This window comes from Neomonachus schauinslandi, chromosome 2, assembly GCF_002201575.2.
Source record: "Neomonachus schauinslandi chromosome 2, ASM220157v2, whole genome shotgun sequence".
Taxonomy (NCBI): Eukaryota; Metazoa; Chordata; class Mammalia; order Carnivora; family Phocidae; genus Neomonachus; species Neomonachus schauinslandi.
In genome coordinates, this window is record NC_058404.1 from 64,550,405 (window position 1) to 64,573,388 (window position 22,984).

The following is a 22,984-nucleotide window of genomic DNA, read 5'->3' on the forward strand; positions in this document are numbered from 1 at the left end:
GTGGTGAATAATCCTTTTAATGTACTGTTGGATCCTATTGGCTAGGATTTTGGTGAGAATTTTTGCATCCATGTTCATCAGGGATATTGGTCTGTAATTCTCCTTTTTGATGGGGTCTTTGTCTGGTTTGGGGATCAAGGTAATGTTGGCCTCATAAAACGAGTTTGGAAGTTTTCCTTCCATTTCTATTTTTTGGAACAGTTTCAGAAGAATAGGTATTAATTCTTCTTGAAATGTTTGGTAGAATTCCCCTGGGAAGCCATCTGGCCCTGGGCTTTTGTTTGTTGGGAGATTTTTGATGACTGCTTCAATTTCCTTAGTGGTTATAGGTCTGTTCAGGTTTTCTATTTCTTCCTGGTTCAATTTTGGTAGTTGATACATCTCTAGGAATGCATCCATTTCTTCCAGGTTATCTAATTTGCTGGCATACAGTTGCTCATACTATGTTCTTATAATTGTTTGTATTTCTTTGGTGTTGGTTGTGATCTCTCCTCTTTCATTCATAATTTTATTTATTTGGGTCATTTCTCATTTCTTTTTTTTTTAAAGATTTTATTTATTTATTTGAGAGAGAGAGAAAGCACATGAGAGGGGGGAGGGTCAGAGGGAGAAGTAGACTCCCCGCCGAGCAGGGAGCCCGATGCGGGACTCGATCCCGGACTCCAGGATCATGACCTGGGCCGAAGGCAGTGGCTTAACCAACTGAGCCACCCAGGCGCCCTCTCATTTCTTTTTGATAAGTCTGGCCAGGGGTTTATCAATCTTCTTAATTCTTTCAAAGAACCAGCTCCTAGTTTCGTTGATCTGTTCTACTGTTCTTTTGGTTTCTATTTCATTGATTTCTACTCTGATCTTTATGTTTTCTCTTCTCCTGCTGGGTCTAGGCTTTATTTGCTGTTCTTTCTCCAGCTCCTTTAGGTGTAGGGTTAGGTTGTGTATTTGAGACCTTTCTTGTTTCTTGAGAAAGGCTTGTATTGCTATATACTTTCCTCTTAGGACTGCCTTTGCTGCATCCCAAAGATTTTGAACAGTTGTGTTTTCATTTTCATTGGTTTCCATGATTTTTTTAAAATTCTTCTTCAATTTCCTGGTTGACCCATTCATTCTTTAGTAGGATGCTCTTTAGCCTTCATGTATTTGAGTTCTTTCTGACTTTCCTCTTGTGATTGAGTTCTAGTTTCAAAGCATTGTGGTCCAAAAATATGCAGGGAATGATCCCAATCTTTTGGTACCAGTTGAGACCTGATTTGTGACCTAGATGTGATCTATTCTGGAGACTGTTCCACGGGCACTAGAGAAGAATGTGTATTCTGTTGCTTTGGGATGGAATGTTCTGAATATATCTGTGAAGTCCATTTGGTCCAGTGTGTCATTTAAAGTCTTTATTTCCTTGCTGATCTTTTGCTTAGATGATCTGTCATTCATTTGACCTCATTTCAGTGAGGGGGGTGTTAAAGTCCCCTACTATTATTGTATTGTTGTCAATGTGTTTCTTTGTTTTTGTTATTAATTGGCTTATATAATTGGCTGCTCCCATGTTAGGGGCATAGATATTTACAATTGGGTTAGATCTTCTTGTTGTACAGACCCTTTAAGTATGATATAGTGTCCTTCCTCATCCCTTATTATGGTCTTTGGTTTAAAATCTAATTTGTCTGATATAAGGACTGCCATCCCAGCTTTCTTTTGGTGTCCATTAGCATGGGAAATGGTTTTCCACCCCCTCACTTTCAATAAAAAGTGGTCCTTTCTTTTGTTCAGATCATGATCTCCTCAATAAGATTCTATAATTTATATTTTTAATAAGATTTTATGATTTCTTTGTTAAATTTATTCTTAAGTATTTTATGGTTTTTGTTTTTATTATCACATTTCTAGGCATGTATTGCTAGAATGGAAAAAGCTATTGATCTTGCAGTATTTCCATTAAGATAGACTAAACTGTAACAATAAATAAATCCAAAAAAATGTGATGGCTCTGAAGAAATAGAAGTTTATTTCTCTTCCATGACAGTTTAGTGTTTGTTCCAAATTGGAAGAGGGCTCTTCACCATGTGGTCATTCAAGGACTCAGGAGAACTCAGCTCTACTATCTTTAATATGTGGTTTTCTGGCTTGCTCTGATAGTCAGAATCTTTGCACTGAGCAATAGAAAAAGAGCATGGAAGAAATTTTAGATAATGGGACAGGCTGGAAACTAACAATTGTGAACTCTGTTTACATCTCACAGGAGGGAATTTAGTTATAGGAAACCTGTAATTGAAAGGAATGGTGGGAGATACAGTGTGACTGGAAAGATGTATACCCAGTTACCATTCTGTTCATACAGAAGGGATGATGCATTTTAGGAAATTTAATAGACTCTGCCATGGTATAATTACCCTGTATCTAGCCATTGTACTAAAGAGGGCACTTGTGATGAGCACTGGGCGTTGTATGTAATCACTGATTTCTACTCCAGAAACCAATATTGCACTATATGTTAACTAACTAAAAATTTTTTTTAAAAAAGTCTCATTAATTGTAATATAGTTTTTTTTTTTTTAACTAGGTACACTTGGAATTTCTATTAATATCAGTCTGAGAAGATTGTTTTTTTCCTTCTTTTCAATATATTTAACTACCAAAATTTTTTTTGTTGTTATTATATTTGTTATAAACTCTAACATAGTTGAATAATAATAGCAAGAGCAAGCATCCATAACAGAACTTCTTCATCATAGTTCTTGTATTTTGCCATTTAGAAAAAATTTAGACATTGATTTTTAAAATGTTGTCTTTATCCCTTTAAGAGATTTCCTCCAATTCTTATTTTACTCAGAGCTTACATAGCAGTAAGACTGCAGAGGTTAGTCAAATCATCTTTTCAGCATATAAGATCATAATGTTTGTCTCTTTCAATGTAGCAATCTAATGAAATGTTGCCAGATTTCCTGATAAAAAAATATCTGGAATCCTATTTATTCTATTCCCTGTGTATTTTTTTTAAATGATGTCATTTATTCATTTGAGACATAGAGATACAGAGAGAGAGCGAGCATGAGCAGGGGAGAGGCACAGGGAGAGGGAGAAGCAGGCTCCCCACCCAGGCCCACCCAGGACCGTGGGATCATGACTGGAGCCGAAGGTAGAAGCTTAATCATCTGAGCCACCCAGGTGCCCCTACTGTGCATTTTTCAGATACACTGCTAGTGTGTCAAAGTTACATGCTACTATTTAGATATATGCTAATATTTTTAAAGAATTTTTGCATCTGTGGTCCCAAATATGACTAAAGCATAATTTTCTTTTCCCTCTTTCTTTATTTTTGAGTACTGTCTTAACACATTTGAAGTTTCATTTCTGCAAGATTAATAACATGATTTAAGGGACTTTATGTTTCTATGGTCAAGAATAATGTAAAGAAAATTAAATTATGTGTTCTTTAAAAGTAAGGTAAAACTCACTTGTGAAATAATCATGCCCTTATGCTTTTTAGGGCATATAGACTTCTACTTACTTATCTAATCTCTTCTTTGTTAATTACTGTATCTATTCAAGTTTTCCTCTTCTTAAATAAATTCTGACAACTTTCACTTTGCTAGAATATGATTCGTTTTTTCTTAGGTTTTCAGATTTGTTGCGATAGTGTTTTATGTAGCATTCTGTTACAATTTTTCTAATTTTTTCTGTGTCTTTGGTTATTTATCCTTTCTCATTTTATCTATTTCTGCTTTTTCTTTTCCTTAATAAGTCTTACTAGAGACTCATCTATTTTGTAATTATCTTCAAGGACCTATTGTTATAAGAAAATATTTCTTTATTCTTCTTATTTATATCTCTTTAGTGAATTTTAGCTTTTATATTTTATTATTTTCTTTTTACTACATTCTTTTACTGGGTTTCATTACTGTTTTCTTTAATAATGAAAGCATTTACAGTTATAAATTTTTTCTGGATATAGCTTTTGCTGTGTTCCCTACAGGTCTTAATAGAACATTTTCAAGAGTTTCTGGCTACAATTTTTCAGAGAGTTTTCATTTCATTGAACCAAGGATTATCTAAAAATGTGTTAATTAGTGGTGATTAAGATTTATTAGTCACATTTCAAGTTTTTATTTCTAAATTTATTGTCTCAATATCAAAAGAGGTGCCCTATAAAATCTCTATTGAAGTTTTTTGTTAAGGTATTATTTGAGGGCAAATTATTTTAAATGTTTCATAGACATTAAAAACAGCATTTTTCATTTAGTGGACATGAGTTTTTTTATATGTCTATTAATCAAGGGTGTATTGCAGTATTCAACTTCATTGTGTTTTGTTTATAAGCCACATTGCTTTCAAAGACTTTTCTTCTATTACACGTTTTAATTACCTTAGCAAAAATAGTTCCATTTTCTACTTAGAATTCTTCAGATGACCTTCAAAATTGCCTCACTTCTTTTTCTTCTTTCAAGTAGTCTTGACTTTTAGCCTGGACAGGGGTAGGGGGTGGAGGTAAGGGGGACCATGGAAAATAACTAGAGAATAGCATTATATCAGTGAAATGTGTGGATCTTATTCTGGTTTCTTCACTCAGGAATAGTTATTTTCCTTCAGTTCCATAAAAAACCTCCTTCAAGTCTCCTTACTGCCCTCTTCTGATCAATGGTATAATATACAGAGTAGTCATATGTAGATACAAACAAGTCCAGCCATATTGTATATTCTTTAACACAGAGTATTGCCTTTTAAAGGAAATATGTCATTTTCCTTCGAGTATAACATTAAAAATATGTTAAAACAATTTAGTAATGATTTTCTCATTTGGTAATCATTTTTTCTTTCTGGTAATAAAAATCCAACCATGTTTTGTAAGATCAAATTCTAAAAACAATTATTATTAAGTGAATAATAATCTCAAAACAAAACTAACAGTTTCAGATATACTTATATCAAACAAAAATTGGAAACCTCTTGAAAATATTAAAAAGCACTTATAAAATTAGAAGTCAAATGATACGTTCTTGCCAGAGCCAGTGCATTACCACAGGGCAAGCTGCAAGTCAGGCTCTCCCTCTCTGACACAGCAGTGGTGTGCACCCTCTGTCCCATATGTTAAGTGGAATAGAGACAATAGGGAATAGTGCAGAGGACCACAGGGGAAGGGAGGGAAAACTGAATGGGAAGAAATCAGAGAGGGAGACAAAGCACGAGAGACTCTGGACTCCAGGAAACAAACTGACGGTTACAGAAAGGAGGGGAGGTAAGGAGGTGATGGGTATTAAGGAGGGCACATGTGGTGATGAGCACTTAACTAATGAATCGTGAACACTACATCAAAAATTAATGATGTATCATATGTTGGCTAATTGAACATAATAAAAAAATAAAATAAATAAAATCTTTAAAACTGAAAAAAAAATAATTAAAAAAGAAAGAAAAAGAAACAATAGGGATCTTAGCCAGGGCAAAAAAATGTAATCCTCGCCTAAGCTCCTTTATTTCTTGCAATGCCTAGTCTTTTAGTAGGAGAAAATAGAACCAATGGATTTCAGGTTACAAGATTTCTTGAAGTACTAAATAATCAAGAAAATGCTTCCTCCCCATTAGCTTGGGCATTGCTGGTGAAGAGTATGGGAATTATCTGCTTACTATAACTTTATGCCAAATTGATTGACAATTGTGGAGGGAACCTGATCCTCCTTGTTTTTATCTCAAAACAACACAAAGTCCTATTTGGTTTGAAAAATTAAGTAATCTGGTGCCATATTAAATTTCTATAGTACTCCTGGGTTCTTGCTGAAACACCTTTCAATTCTAGCTCCTTAACTGTGTTTTCAAATACCATGTAAATATAGAAAACATAACAAAACAACCACTACAACAAAATGCCCTCCCCAGTCTATTATATTATGTGACTTATTTACCTCTGTTCACATAATAGTGTGTCAAAATTCCGAATTTCACTCAGAAGGGAAGATGGATTGGTTTTGCTTTCTAGTCTCTATAGAAGAGGAGTTGAGATGTCAGGAGAAAAGTACCTCTCTCCGTCACCAGAGGAAACTAATCAAAGAAAAATGTCTGCTGGCAGCATATACATTCATCTCCAGCTGGATCACGGACCTGTTATGAGGTGTAACTAATCGTATCGTTGTGACTCATCTTGGTCTGTAATAACACGCTACGCAGTGACATCAGTGGTTGGATGAGAGGGATGTTGCATGTCCAAGGAGAAAATCCTATTCCGCTGGAATATCTGCAGCCTGGGCTTGACACACTGACAGTTTGCAGTAAATGCAGCTCCTGTTTTCTCCACAGTGACATTTGCCATCTCCTGTCATCACTGTGTTTCTGAAACGGTCAGGAGCAGTCATGTGGGGCAGTTTCCAGACCCACTGGTTGTTAGAATGGCTTAATTCTCAAAAATGACCTATGTCAAGATGCACCGTGGGTGCCCACCCAGGTCCACTTTGGCACCAGTCCAAAATTTTCTGAGCAATTTTTTTTAAAAAGAATCCTAAAGTGTTAATTCAGATGCTTCGCAAACTTTTGGTTTCTAGAACAGGTTCTTCCAACATTTTCTCTTCAGAAGGAAAGGTGTACTGTGATCTCTTGGTACATGTAAAATGCATGATACCCATACACTTCGATTTGTCAGTCAATTATCCACTGGCAGATAATTGGCAGAGGAGAAAGAACAACCAGACTGGACGAGACAGAAGGCCTCGGGGTGGCCCCGGCTTGGGCAAGAGTGCCACCATTGTTGGGAAAAGAAGGCCTCCGGGCTTCCAAAAGTGGGCTCCACTTTTAAGGTGCCTCTCTGCCTTAAAATTGTAAGGCTTTTTAAAGAAAAATTATCTATTCAAAAGCTTTTTTCATGCTTCTTTTCTACTAAGTTGGAAATCCTTTAAGAGAAAAGCATGAAGGCTATAATTTTGACTTATTTTGAAGTTTTAAATTTTAAAATAATTTTTAAATGTTTTAAATTTGAACAATTGAGTGTTTTAAATTTAAAAGTATCTTTTTTTTTATTTTATTATGTTATGTTAATCACCATACATTACATCATTAGTTTTTGATGTAGTGTTCCATGATTCATTGTTTGTGTGTAACACCCAGTGCTCCATTCAGTATTAAAAGTATCTTCTAAATGTTTATATTATTAAAGCAAATTAACAAATTATTTTAAAAGAGCGGGAGTTAGATGAATTTCCTGGTAGCAAAAGTGGAAGAGGAAATAATGGACTATATATGAATTTCCTGGTAGCAAAAGTGGAAGAGGAAATAATGGACTATATATCCATTTTCTAATTTATTTTTAAGGAACTGCATATATTTTTCTACAGAAACAAGCATTTTCTGGTAATAAATACTCCTAGACATATATATACGCTGATGTTAATTGAAACATTTTCGAAAGGACAATGATATGTACTAGAGAAATAAAATTTGGTAAGACAAAAGCCATTCTGTGTAAGCAATTTGTGTATCAGTCAGAAAAATATGCTAGCATTTAGACATTGACCTGTGCTGTGCTTTCTTTCCTACGCAGTAAAGACTATTGCTATATTTTTAATCGATGTCTCTAATTTTATTTTGCAGAATGACAAATCCCCCGGGCGATCGGCAAGTCGATCAAGTAATATTTCAAAAGTAGGTAAACTATATTTATTTAATGGTTTATTGATTTTCATTTTTTTTGAGTTCAAGTAAATATTTTATAATGTTTAACCTATAACTGTTATCTGTGAGCAGTACACAAATATGACTTGTTAATGATTTTAACTATTTTGAGCTTTTGCTGTGATAAGAGGACACAATTTCACACAATGAAATGAGCTGTTATTTTCCATTTCAGTGCTATATGCAAAAGATAATTTGTTACTTTCAGAATGTCATGTAAAATATGGGGGTTTTTTCCTCTCATTTCAAGCATCATGGAGCTGTCACATACCTAACTTGAAACTGTATCAACATTCATGGTCCAATTTCCATGAATTCAGTTTTTCCACAGGTTTGGGCTCAACTATGCTCGTATTAACCAGGACAAGTTTTAGAAATAACCTAAGACATTAGTTTAGTCATATTTCTTTTATGGAGTCAAAGGATGAACAAAACAAAATACTCCCTAGACTGTATAAATCTAAGCAAAACACCAGAGTGTCAAAAAGATTATGGCATGGCAGAGATACTTTAGATTTTTATTTTGTCTAGAAAACAAAAATCAAGGGCTATTCTCTAAAATGAGACACAATGCAATGTACAGACTTTGTGTTTGGGGAGTGAGAAGTCCTTTAGAGCCATTTATCAAATCAGAAAATTATGACTTCCAAAAACGTAATTCAGACAACGATGGATTTCCCGTGAATAGAACTTGTTCTACAGGGCCACTCACTTGCCAGCACCCTCCACAGCCCTGAGCTTAATTTTGTGTATTTTGGAATTTTATATTATTTTACTTCAAGAGAACCCCCCAAATAGTTGTCAGCTACAGGCAGTATAGAACACAGATCCACTTCCAGGTTAGGGAAGTGTTTTGTTTTGTTTTGTTTTGTTTTGTTTTCAGAAACAAAGAACTTCATTACTCATTGAAAAACAGCAGTAGCCAGAGTATCAGCATTTTCTCTAGCTGGTTTCCTGAGGCCAGGTCTTAGGAGACAATGCCAAGATGGTCGGGTGACTCCTCCAAACACACTGGCTTGGTTAAAGGAGTGCAACCCTACACTTAGGAAACTCTCCTATCTTCAATAGATAGTAAGTATGCCTGTCCATTGCTCTGGGAAGCAGTATCTCTATGTTACAATGTTATGCCTTATACAAGCATCCTTAAAAAGACAGTCCAGAATGAAAGCAGACAACGATTCTGCTTACAAGACGTGCAGAGATACAAGAGACCCATGGGGAATCACATCTCAGCACATGGGACTGAACATTTATAATTACATTCAAATCTGAGTGCCTTCATGAATATTCGAGAGGCAATGTGGTCTAGTACTAATTCTGGAGAAAGAGGATCTGAGTGTCCGTTGCTGGGCTGTCACTTCTTATGTGACCGTGAGACAGTCACTTAACCTCCCTGAGATAGAGTTGCCTCCTCTGTGACATGAGGGTGCTGGTATTAGTCACTTGGAGGTTTCCGTAAGTAGTTGTAAATTAAAACAATACCTTTCAGATGTCTGTCATCTTGGTCACGTTGTGAAGAGCCTTGCCTACAACTGCAGAACACTGTCGTCTTTCTGAACTTGAATGTTAATGTCGACCTAGACACTTGTAAACATACCAACAACTCCTTTGTCATGCCAAATACTGTTTCATGATCCACTCGTACAATTATATTGCATTTCCAAGCCGCTGTTTGAGTTTGACATAATGCAGATTGTTTATAACTTTTAAGCTTTTAACTTCTTCTTTGAGAAATAAAAAAGTCAGGAGTGTAGTTTTCCTTCTCTGAGTTCTTCCAGGCTCTGGTATGTATTAATTGCATCCCTGTGTGGGAGACAATTAATGACAAAAATGCATTACATTCAGAGGGAAATGGAAAGCTCTCTTCTTAAATAGTCTAATTGTACAATAGCAAAAACTCAACTATCAGACACCCATAGAGATAAAAAGATTGTTCTGTGCATGTTTATTTTTTTAAGCCAATGTGACTTTCCTTTTATTCATTCTCAGAATGACAGTCACAAATGCTAAATATGTTGTTGAGTCCTCACTACTTTTTCATGAATTATTAAGGGAAAAACTTTTCATTAGGACCATGTAACCTACCAAGTGTAAAATGGCAAAATCTAGCAATATTTGAGTCCTTTAACTTTTAAAGTGGTGGAGAAAAAAAATTAAAGCGGAATCAAGATGCTTTTTCTCTGATTTTGTCAAAATAATTTTCATGTCAAAAACAAAGAAAAAAGAAAAAGACTAGGAGCTTTTCAGGAGTGTGATAATCAGTTTAACAGAGTAATTAAGACCATGGATTCCAAAGAAACTGCTTAGGAAGGTTGTTTAACTTCCTTAATAACTTTATCTATAAAAGGAGAATATATAATAGCATCTACCTCTTGGAGTGGTGCTTAGAACAGTGCCTGGCCCTGTGCAAGCATTAACTATACTTATTATGGGACTTCTAATTATTTATATCTCAGTGACAGCACCAAATAAGTACTCTGTAAACCTTTTTGTAAGCAAGTGAATTTGAGACGTGAGTTACAATATATGCATTGTGTTCTGAGGGGAATAAGAATAAATATGTATATTTAACAAATAAATTATCTTAGGTCAGTAGCAGTATTACCCAAAATAGGCATCTTTCTTAATTTTTATCAAGTTTATGTCATCCCCAATTCTTTGATACAGGAAAATCCCAGGTATTACAGAGGATTACATCCCCAGTGGGATATCAGAACTTCCCTCCACACTGCTAAGTCTGCTTTCCTACCTGTCTCTTGCAGTTCTCTACTAAACCAGCAGAACTTTCTAATCATCAGTATTTGTGGAATGTTTCCCATCAGTAATTATATTCTATACTGGAAATGAGGACTTCCATATACTCAGTGAGCTTAATGAGCTTATATGAGATCCCATATATATATGAGACCTACATCATATATATCATATATATATGAGATCCCATCATATATATGAGATCTACATATCTATATAAATTAATTAAGTAGAACTAATAACTCCCTGTGCAAAAAAGATAACAGACCAGGCTTGAGATTCTTCTCTTAGAAAGGCCTGCTGGCAAGGTTGGCCCTTGGCTGGCACCTGGGAACTTAGATTTTAGGCATGGCATACCACCCTAAATGATAAGAATGGTTCACTGTGCCTGAACTATGAAAAAAATATATGGTTCTCCCAAAATACTTGCCTTCCTTATGGAAGTCTGGAATTTGGGTACATGCTAGGCAATGGGTTACCCATATGATGAGCCCCCAGCGAAGACTTGGGCACTGAGTTTCTAACGAATTCCCCTGCTAGATAGTACTTCACATGTGTTGTCACAATTTAGTGCTGCAGGATTTAAGTACATCCCGTATGACTCCACTGGGAGTAAATTTGGAAGTTTGCTCCTGATTTCCTCTGGACTTCATCCCATGTGCCTTTTCCTTTTCCTGACTTGGCTTTGTATCCTTTCACTGTAATAAATCATAGTCATGATTATGACCATAAGCTCAGTCCTGTGAGCTTCCTAGAAAATCACTGAAACTGGGTGTGGTCGTGGGAACCGTTCCCTTCTGCATTAGCCAAAAGAGTGTAGACAGAAGGCTATGGGAGTTGAGAGAATGATCACTTCCCCTTGGTGAGGACAGGATGCATCAGAGATGGTTTCTTAGAAGAATGGTATATAAACAGGGCCTTGAAGAATGGGTGTGATTTGATCAACTGCCAAGAAAGTTTGCTTAAAGGGACATAAGTACAAGACATGGAAACTGGAAAACATGGATTATGAGGAGAAAGATACATAAATCATTTTAGGGGCCTTTGAGATGGAACGTTGAATAATAGGATACACTCTCTTCAGTCACAACATACAAGTGTCAGCTGTCTTGATAACATAGGGATGGATTTGGACCCATCAAGATCCTTGAGGCTTTTTTTTAGTAAATATGTATCAAACTGAACATTGTGATTTTTGCTATTCAGGATTGTATAAACATGATCTCTCAGTTGTGAATATGAAATACCCAAGCGTGGGATAAATAACAAATGTTGAATTGTTAATGAACATTATGAAAATTTTCTCATGGTCTTTATCTCTGAATCTTTTTATCCTATATTATTTAATTGCAATTATACCTTGCAAGTTGTATTTCGAGTTTTCTGGCCATTCCAGAATTTTTTTTTAGTTTATATTTCTGGTTTGTTTTAGGACATATAAGACAGACCTGTGAATCTTTTTTTTTTCTTATTCTAATAGGATGTGTATGCGTTAGATATGTTAAAGTTGATCCAAAAGCTACAGAGAAGCTATATAGGCTTAAAACAATGTATGTGAGATTGTCAAAATATCTTCAGTGTGAACGTAGCAGCATTCATTTATCCACACTTACTTTTTTTGTTTGTTTTTTGAAAAGCTGCTTTTGATATTAATGCTGGTTGCTGCTTTTTAACACACATATGGCTCCCAAATAGGTTCCTCAAGATGTAAAATTAGTGAAATTTGGCCTTTCTTTTATTTCTTCTAGGGTGAGGAATCATTATATTCAACCAGCAACAACATATTATGTATTTCACAAGAAAAATCTTTCAAAAGCAAACTGTCAAAAGGAAAGAAAGCCTCGTACTTTCAATTCAAATCAACATCTAGAATTTTCTTTTAAATGAAACACTTTTAGGCTTTTTGGTCTATGTGGGAAGCAGCTCACAAAATCTAATCTACTTATGAAAAGAAACTTAAAAGCCACCACATAACAAAATATTTCAATTAGTTTCCATCACTTCCTGTTATATTCCCTAGACTTCATTTACTTGAGAAAGGTTCATCAAAATTGTTCTGTTGGTCTTTACCTAGAAATATTATAGAGAATGTTAGGTAAAGATGGTATATAGTGTATAAAAAAATATTCCTAAAGCTTCCTCTTCTCCTGTTCATGCACCCTAGTTTATTCTGCAGTAAATGAAGATGCATGACAGAGTCAATAAAATTTATTCAACAAATATTTTTTATGGATATACTGTGTACAAGCCATTATATAAATCATAGCATTTTAAATAGATCTTTTCTTTTGATCAAATACATACTTTGATTTTACTTGTATAAATCTTTATTTTGCCAAATTTGCCTTTCCAATATTCCAACATATTTTCCAGCAAGGTCAAGGTGAAAGTGTTCCCTAAATGGAAAATGTATTGGGAAATCTTTCAGCTGAACCTGAGCCAAACATTTTGCATCTCCAAACAGGTGTTTAATGTTCTGTCTTATTGAGAGATCCATCTTGGTTTGCTTATACAGGGGACCTATAAATCAGTCATGCCCTCAGACTACATACCTTTAGAGGGTAAGTTTGATAGATAAAATGGGATGTATAATTAGGAAACAACTAGAAATGAGGTAGACTAATTTGAGAACTGTCATAGAGCCCGAGTCAGGGTCTGTCCTGAGACCAAACTTAAGTAAATGAGTATAAATTTAGTTGAATTGGTAAAAGTAGTGATGGAAGATTAAGAAAACCTGACACCTTATATCCTGGGGCTTTTCCTTTATATACACTCACTCCTTAGGTGATCTCATCTAGCCTCGTGACTATATAGAATCAACATGCCAACAACTCCCAAATAGACATTTCTAGCCCAGATTTCTGCTGTGAATTCCAGACTCAGATATCCTACTTAAATTTTCCATGTCGGTGTGTAATAGGAATCTGTCTTAGGTCAGATTGTCCAGAAACAGATCCTAAAATGAGATTTTTTTTTTTTGCAATATTTTACTATGGAGAAGCCCTAGAAGCTTAGGAAAAGCTATCAGAGGAATGGGAGAAGAAGGACAGGGAAGAGGAGGAAGACAAGAAAATTTCCCCTGATCCTTCAAGGGGACCCTGCTGTATAAAATAAACTGAAAGTTGTTCCCACTTGAGGCATGAAAACAGGACTTTCATCTTCCCATAGCAGCCATTCACTAGCTCAAGGTCTCCTCGAGAGAGAGTAACTTCCAGGCACTTTGACTCTCGTCACATGCAGGTAAAACTATCTAAGAAACCAAGGGCATTTCTCCAAAGAGAATCACAGTTTCAGCACTTTAGACACAAAACTGCTCAGGAGTTGAAGGAACCATGCACTGAAACAGTGAAAGAGGCTGGACTGGATTTCGGCAGAACACTGGCAGCATCTGCTATGGCCCATCACCTGCACCCCTCAGATCCATATGAACTCATTCCATCCTGTTGTGAACACTTATAGATCATGATTGATCATAATTTCTGAGTAAAAAATTGAACGGCATGGATTAGTAGAACAGGCTCTTGCTATTGTAGTTGCTAAAGCCATAACTGATAAATCATCTTCTATCATTATACCAAATATTCCTCATTCTTGATGATCGATTCTCTTAGGCTAGGTGGCTTGACATCCAGTCTTGACTGTTATGCCTTAACAGGCTGTGCTTGCTGTAATCAACCATTTGAAGTTAATCCAGGGTATGGCTGAATAAAAAAATGCTGCAGTGGATCCCCCAAGCTTTAAAATATGTCTTGCCTCCTCATTATGTAGCAGCAACCCTCCCTCCTCATAATGGACAAGTCCAATTGTTCAGTGAATGGTTGCTCTGCCTACCAGACAATATAACTTGTGTTATCAAGTTCATGAGCGAGAGCTCCAGTCATATGGTCAGCTGATGTCCATGGTCAGGCCTTTGGTCTTTCTAGAGCCAAGTAGTATGCCAGGAGCTGCTTTCCATGAAGAGAACTCCACTGTAATAGGATGGCCTTGATCTAGAACACTAGGGTTTTCACAGCAATTCTCCATTCAGGGCTTGGTAGAGAACCTGAACTGCATTCTTATTTACCATGGTACCTCTAATATTATGGGATTTGCTACTTAGTACGACTCTGGCATCGAGGTTACTTATACTAAAGCCAAAACTGCTGCAGAAACTTCTCTCATTCTTGACCCAATTCAAAACTGGTAGCCTTCTGAGTCATCTGATAAAGGATTTAAGCATTATTACCAAGTGTGGTCTTTGCCACCTATAAAACCCAGAATCCTACCAAGCACTCTGGGTCTTTCTTAGCAACAAGATGAAATGCAAAATTTGTCCTTCACTCTGAAGGGAATGTATTGACATGCATAACACAGTGGAACCCCTAAAATTTTCACTGATTAAGCCTGCTCCTGAATGTCTGTAGGATTTTTCTCCTGTGCTCTAGAACACACATGTCCTAATAAGGCATTCAGATTATTGGCCTTAACTGCTCATTAGATCTGATTAACATGATATCAGCATACAGTAAACTAACCTGATATTTGACCATTGTTGATCGAGGACACCTCCAATCTATAGTGTGACAAATCCCTGGGGTAGGACCAGGAATGTATACTGATGTCCATATCAGGTGAATGCAAGTTGCCTTTGAGCCAGCCTTGATTCATTTATGATGAATATTAAAAAGAACACATTATTAGACCAGTAGCTTCATACTACATGCCAGACCTTGACACCACATTGTGCTGGTCTCATAATGACAGTACCTAAGGCACAGTAGCTGCAATTAGAGCTACTGCCTAGTTACATTTGCCATTGTCTCCTGTCATTTGCCTGACCCACCAGGTTTCTATTTCAGGGAACAGCCCGAGAAATTAAATGGTGACATGAGGAAAACAATCACCCTTATATCCTTTCAAGTCTATTTTTCACACAACAGCCAAAATGATTCTTTGCGAATATGAATCAGATAGTGCCTTGCTCCTGTTTAAACCCTCAGGTGGTTTCCTGTATCAGTCAGAGTAAAACATAAATCCTTTCATTGGCCAAAGAGCCCTAACCTGGCCCAACACTCTCTCTCTAATTGTATTTATCATTCTCTCTCCAAGTCACTCAGCTCCAGACACACTGACCTCTTGCTGTTCCTCAAACAGCTTTTGCTGCAGGGCATTCGCCCTCCAGGCTCCTGCTGCTCAAAATGCTCATTCCTTAGATGTTTGCCTGATTGGCTGCCTACATTGTTTTACATTTCTATTTAGATACCACCTTGACAGTGAGGACTGATCTCCTTTCCTGCTGTATTTTTAAGGATTTTATTATAATCTGTAATTTTATATATTTTCCTATTTGTCTAATTTAAGCTCTAAGAGAACAAGAACTTTATTTCTTTATTCAATACTGCTTTGTCAGCACCTAGAAAAGTGACTGATAAGTAGTATACACTTAGTAAATATGTGTCGAATGAACGAATATAGCCTGTTTTGTTTTGTTAGCATTAGAATGTATGCTCTTAACATGGAATGTGTGGATATATAGAGCAGAGATCCTTGGACCAGGCCAGTGCATGAACTTGTTATCAGTACACACAAGATAGATAGAACGTATAAGTGTTTATGGTAGGTACAATTGATCCCATCCAAATGCTCAATACCAGCCACACTCCCCCAGCTTCTTTGAATGTTTCAGATCATTCACCACCTGTCTCCTTCTACAGAGATCTTTTTCTAAGTCAAGTAGTGGCCTTTCACCCCGTATACATAACACATGAGAATTTTTTCTTCTTCTTTTTTTTAATTTAAATTCAATTAGCCAACATATAGTACATCATTTATTTTTGGTGTAGTGTTCAATGATTCATTAGTTGCGTATAACACCCAGTGCTCATTACATCATGTGCCTTCTTCACATAAGCATTTTTTTAAAAAAAACACACTTTAATAAGGACTAAGGAGGATCTATTGCAGAAGAGGCACTGAATAATCGGTGGAAAGCATCTCTTACCAAGTGGATTTCAGCCAGCCTGTGTCCTGAGCCAGGGCCCATAAGTGGAGGAGCCATGTTGTCAGAGAAGGAGGCTATGCATGGACAACAATACCATGGTTTCTTCATTACTCAGGGTTAATAAACACTCCACCACTGAATGAATACTTAACCTGTCAGAAGCCGACACTGATGTTGAGCCCCCCAGTTTAGTAGCATTTATCGAGAAGACCATCCGGCCGCTTGGTAGCAACTTGATTGCGTCAGCTATCTTCCAGTTTGGGCTTGCCTCTCACGTAGGGCTGGGACTAGGGTGAAATAAGTAAAGCACTAGGCTCAGAAACAAACCAAAAAACTCAGTAATCAAGATAAAGTTGAATGCAATACTTAGGAATCAAATGTCCTGCAAAAACCCCATGATAAATAAAATAACAACATTTTAAATAAAAACAGGATCAGGGCTGTGTTAAGCCATGTGCAGCCAGAGCCAAAAGAAAAAATCTGTAATGCTGGTTTCGCATTTATTGAAAGTTTTCGTATTTGTTCATCATGGGTTTTTTTTTTTTTTTAAGATTTTATTTATTTATTTGAGACAGAGAGAATGAGAGAGACAGAGAGCACATGAGAGGGGGGAGGGCCAGAGGGAGAAGCAGGCTCCCTGCCGAGCAGGGAGCCCGATGCGGGACTCGATCCCGGGACTCCAGGATCATGACCTGAGCCGAAGGCAGTCGCTTAACCAACTGAGCCACCCAGGCGCCCCATCATGGGTTTTTTTGCATTAATTTTGTTTATTAAAAATATTGCTTTCAATTTTTCTTTTCACTTGCTTACTGTATATTTTGGCGCTCTCTTACATTATGTGCCTGAGGCAAGTGCCTCACTCCTTCACTCTCTTCCCATCTCTGTACCTATCTACATCTAAATTAACTGCAATTATATAAAATTTAAAAATAATTTCTACAGTTGCACAGGCCACATTCAAGTGCTCAATAACTACAGGTGGTTAGTGCTTGCCACATTGGAGAACATAGAATGTTTCCATCCTCACAAAATGTTCTATCAGACAGACACTGCTGCTCTAGAAAAGATGTTAAACTCCTCTGTGGAAAGAAATAAGTAAATGGTACCTGGATGTTTTCAAAACACCTAGAAAAGTAATCCCAATCTGGACAATATGTGATACTACCTAAAATGTCAATTTGCAAGTTCTTAAATCCTGATTCCTGCCAAGTCAGCCTTGCTTGACTTAAGGAAATATTCTCATAACAAGAAATATTGAGGATCAGGAAGTACTGAATGAGCCCCAGGAATTAATGACACAGCTGTAATTGTTGTGACTGCAATACTGTAGTCATGTGGGAACTTGCTTTTCCAGACCAGATCATAAAACAAAAGTGGGCCAGTATTTGGTTCCCATGATTCTGAAAGGGAAAGAATAACATGTGGTTTTGTGGTGCCAGGGGTGGGAATTATCTCTCACCACTGATCAACTGTTATCCAGAGTAGAAACAAAAAGCAACCTTGCAGTGGTAGTTTCTTTTCCAACGGGAAAGATTTATTTTAAATGAGGATGATTGCATTTAATTTAATTCTAATTTTTGCAGACACTCATATATTTCAGTGTAATGAATCTCTGATGAAATAAAAGCATACATTTAAAGTCTAACTAGCCATGAAATGTGGAATGTTGGGGGCTGGGGATAGAAGATGGTATAAGCAAGAGAAATGAATGCTATCTGTTGATACTCTAAGCAGTCATAACTTCTTCCCTCTGGATTTCCTCAACTAAACATTTAATACAAGAAAAATTGATCCGGGGCGCCTGGGTGGCTCAGTCGGTTGGGCGACTGCCTTCGGCTCAGGTCATGATCCTGGAGTCCCGGGATCGAGTCCCACATCGGGCTCCCTGCTCGGCGGGGGGTCTGCTTCTCCCTCTGACCCTCCCCCCTCTCATGTGCTCTCTCTCTCTCAAATAAATAAATAAAATCTTTAAAAAAAAAAAGAAAAATTGATCGGAAGCCAAATTGGTGTTTCTTTTCTTTGAATATTATTAATATCAATAAACTATACAAAATTTCTTTAAATTTATATTATCTAACATGGTCATTTGGTAGTTGCACCCTTGAATTTTTCACCTATGATTTTATTTTAGGAAATAATTTAATTTTGTAGATTTCCCCACTCCTGACAATAGCTCCATTTAGTTCCAGCAACACTAAAGATTGATCCGTGAAGGTACTGGAGATATTCTAGTTCAAATACTACAAGTAAATAAAAGAGTATTGTTTAAATCACTGAAAACCAAAGAAGTCAGAGTTTTTGATCATCTTTAACCTACTTACACAAAAGATGATATGTTGATATATTTTCCATAGGGTTACACCAACATCTCTCACTGCTTCTCTCCTTTCTATTATTTCTTGTATTATTGGATATTAGTTGTCTTTTTAAATTTTTTTTATGGCCTTGGTTCTTTTGTCTTTTTTTTTTTTTCAGGTTACAATTAAATCCTGGGGTTTCTTTTTGCTTCTCCCAGCTCCATTTTACTTGGTTACGTGCTGCCGTTTGTTTCCTTTCAGTGTCCTTCATCATCCCCTGTTTTTGAGCTCTTTCCATATATCCAACAGTGAGGAGAACGTTGGCAGCTGTGTTGTTAATGTAATTAATGTGTATAGTCAATTTGGATTGACTAGGCCAGATAAATCCACTTTGAGACTTGAACTACCCAATTTGGCTGTCTTTGTTGATCAGATTAGCTGGGTAATTGTCAAATCTCTATCCCACTAATTACTGCAGAGATACATCATGTATTCCCTCATTTGATTCACATTTCACTGAAATTTACAATCAAAGCTTTATGAAGGAATAGTGACATATAAATAGCACCAGTTTAAGATGAAATTCAATAACCACTTGCATCATTTTCATCTTATCTTGGTACTGAAGTGAGGAAAGGGAAAAATTATAGGAATACATTTTTCTTGCTGCCACTAAAGAAAGGATGAATGACAGGAACTTCTACATCCATAAACCCATAAATATCATACGTCCCCTCACAACAGACTGAAATTCTCAGACTTTATAGTAACTTCTTATTTTTACCTTTAAAAATGAAAGTAGAACAATTAATTACTCTTTGGTTCACCATAGGTCTTGGGTCAGCCAAAACGAAAATTTTTGCTGACCAAATTACAGTAAACTAGTATTTTATTTATTTACACAGCAAACATATCCTTTGTTCTTGTTCTGTGGTAGGTGAAAGGAACATAGCTTCTTACCTCTTGTAACGTACGTTGAACTGGAGAAGCTGTTAGGTAACCCAATGATTACTGTTCCATATAAAGTGCTTTCTTGATTCCCCAACTTGGCATTTCTACTATGTCAAGATGATTTTGTTTGAAGTAAGAAAAAACAGAATACTAAGATTACTTTTTGTGCTTGCCCATCCTAAAAACTGGACAAAATATATACACCAAAAAGCTAACAAATTTGCAGGTCTCTAATCCATGTACTGCAGAGTACATTTTACATGGTTTGGAAAGACTTCTAATGGAAGAATTTGGTTCTGTGAAAACATCTTTGTTCTGAGAACAGAACAAGATGGCTAAAAATAGTAAAAATAGAAGTTATTGAATGGTTCTGCAAATAATTCATCTGAGGAAAAAAAAACATACTCATAGGTTTTTTTGCAGTGAATTTTAAAGGCAGACTTATTCTGTACATGAGCATACACTCTATAAAAGAGCATTTTTCTTATGTCAGTCTTTGACTTGCTTTTTTCTCCTAAATGGACAAATATGATGACAATAATTACGGTTCAAGTTTACTGAAAACCTATGTGTAAAGCACTGAGCTCAACATCTAACCCAGGAGATAAGGGTTTTTCAATGTAGTATTTAGAAAGTCAGACCTTAAGATAGAAATAGTTCCGTGAGTATATATATTCAGGGTACTTGAAGGAAATTTAAAGAAAAATATTAACAAAAATGTGGTCCATCCATCCACCTCTCCACATACTTTATCCCCTACATGTTCATTCACTCACAGGCGAATCCAAATGAGGAATAGAACAACATGTAATTTATACACAGGTCTTTCTGCCCGAGTATGAAGAGAAGCTTTGCTTGCTGCTTAATACATAGTAAAAATATGGGTTTTTTTAAAAATGAAACTGAGGAATTATTGAACACTACATCTGAAACTATGATGTAGTATATGTTGGCTAATTGAATTTAAATTAAAAATATAAATAAATAAATAAATAAATAAATAAATATTACATCTGGGGTAAAAAATTGTTTTATATTGAAAATTATTTTTTATTACTACAATAAAGGATTGGATTTTAAGTTTCTTGAGGTGAACCTTTTTATGTCTTCTTAATATTAATCAATATTCGTGAGCACTTGCTGTGTGTCATTTCTTGAGCATGTACTATGTGTCAAGCACCCTAATTGGTCCTGTACACCTTTTATCACTAAACCTGACAGGAACTTTTTTGAATAGGTTTACAATTTAAAGATTAGAAAACTAAGTCTTAGATTAAGTAATTTACACTAAATCACAAAACAAGTTAGTGGCAGTACCTGGATTTTTAACCTAGGTGTTGTACTCAAAGGGTTACTTATCCACAGTCTAATGTGCCAGACCACTCTCACTGTCCTCTCCGACTTGTCTTCATGTGACACACACGAAGTGTGAATGGCCATCACAGATTATGTAGGCTTCACACTATAGAAGGAAAGGGAAGTGACTTCAAAAATAATTGGATAATTGATGTGGTTGTATTAAGAAAAGATTTGGGGTGGCATAATTTGATAGATGGTAGAAAGCCACTCAGGTTTCTTAGGAAAGGGAAAGGCATAATAAAAATGGGATTTAAAAAAATGTATTGTTAAGCCTGTCACATGGTGTATTTAAAACATACGCATAATCCTACCTTTAAAAAGTATTGAACACAAATACTGAATGCTGGTTAATGATATGCATTCTGAATTATTTAGGAATGAAGCGTACTTTTGTATGCAACTTATTTTGGCATGAATCATAAAAATAAGATGGATTTGTGCATGGATAGAGGGATGTGTAAGTAAATTAATATATGATAACATAGAATTAGCAATATTTTAGAAATTTGGGTATTGGTATACTGGTGTTACTGCATAATCCTTTCAGCTTTGATGTATATTTGAAAATTTTCATAAGATGCTAGAAAAAATAAAAACAGTGGTAGCAATATGTAGGATAGATTGGAGGAGCAGAGAGTAATGCTTAGAGACATTATAGTAAACTGGATAAGCACTGTTGAGTACCTGGAGAAGTTAGTGACAGTGGCAAAGAAGAAGTATTGATCATGATTAATATTTAACATAAACAAATGAGTTACGTTTAGCAACTGGAAATAAGGGATGGAAAAAAAAAAAAAGATGAGTCTTATTGAGAGATTCCAGCCTAGTAAGAAGAACAAATGGGGGTGCTTTCATAATCAGACATTGAAATCCTTGATATGACAGATACCCAAATGCTGGCTTTCGTTTGAGAAAGGAAACCTGCGCATCTGTAGCAGGTTTTTTTGGAGACTTTCTAAACTGGAATTCTTCCTGACACTGGCAACATACTTTGTAATCGATACCTTGTTATCACTCTAAAGCTTATTTTACTGGTTGCATTGATATATATCCCATGCCACATGCTTTTCCTACAATGTGACAGTCACATTCCTCTAAAGAAGAAGGATCTATGTTCCCTCCCCTTGAACCTAGGTGGACCTTCGTCATTCTTCAACCAGTTAAACATGGCAGAAGTGATACTGTGTGTCTTTTAAGTGTAGGTCATAAGCTCTGGTTAGTCATCTCTCTCTCATGACAAACTCATTGAAAGCCCCAACATGAATGTGAGAATACTGGTTGTCTGGAAGCCGCCATGCCAGAAAGTGCATATAGAGAGCTCACACAGAGACAGAGATGCCCAAGGAGCTTCAGCTGTTCCAGCTCCCAGTTGTTGGAGTCTTCCCAACCCTGGTGGCAGACAAGGGAGTGAATGAGCTTCCATGTGATTTCTGCCCCCAGGCTTTAAGCCTCCCCAGTTTTCACCAAGTGAAACAGAGTTTTTCTTGTTGAGCCCCGTCCAGATTGCAGATTTGTGAGCAAAATAAATGTCACCATTTTAATCTACTACATTTTGGGATAATTTGTTACTAAGACATCATAAGCCATACACACAGACTTTTTCCATTAAGGTCGCTTTGTCCTAGCTGGAAGACCTGATTTCTTTTAAGACTACTTAGGGCCCAAAGGAAACATGAATTCTTGCTCCTTAGCTGTGAAAATACATCTTATGCCAACTAGTATTCTCTCCCCACTCTGCAGTAGTGCCGAGATTCAGTTAATCTCTTTAAATTTTTGTAGGTGAGAAAGACAGTAATCTCTATAGCTTCCAAAATCTAGACAGTAAATATCAAACTCAGGCCGACGACCAGTCCCTATGTCACCTTTGTGAAAAGTAGAAAAAGGTACTACTTACCCACGATATTATAATTCCATCATAAAATTATCATAATATATACTGATTTTATTAGAACAAAATATTTTACTGTCACTTGATTGAAAATCGTTTTACTGTACTGAA

General features: G+C 36.2%; 1 protein-coding gene across 2 annotated transcripts in view; it reads left to right on the forward strand.

Moving 5' to 3' along the window:
* The window catches only part of MARCHF1 (membrane associated ring-CH-type finger 1), a 315,590-nt gene that overhangs the window by 152,851 nt on the left and 139,755 nt on the right, over positions 1-22,984 (forward strand). For both annotated transcript variants that reach the window (XM_044912584.1, XM_021698716.1), the window contains exon 2: positions 7,564-7,614. In XM_044912584.1, coding sequence (XP_044768519.1) covers positions 7,564-7,614 — 51 coding nt within the window. The remainder of the gene's footprint in view (positions 1-7,563; positions 7,615-22,984) is intronic.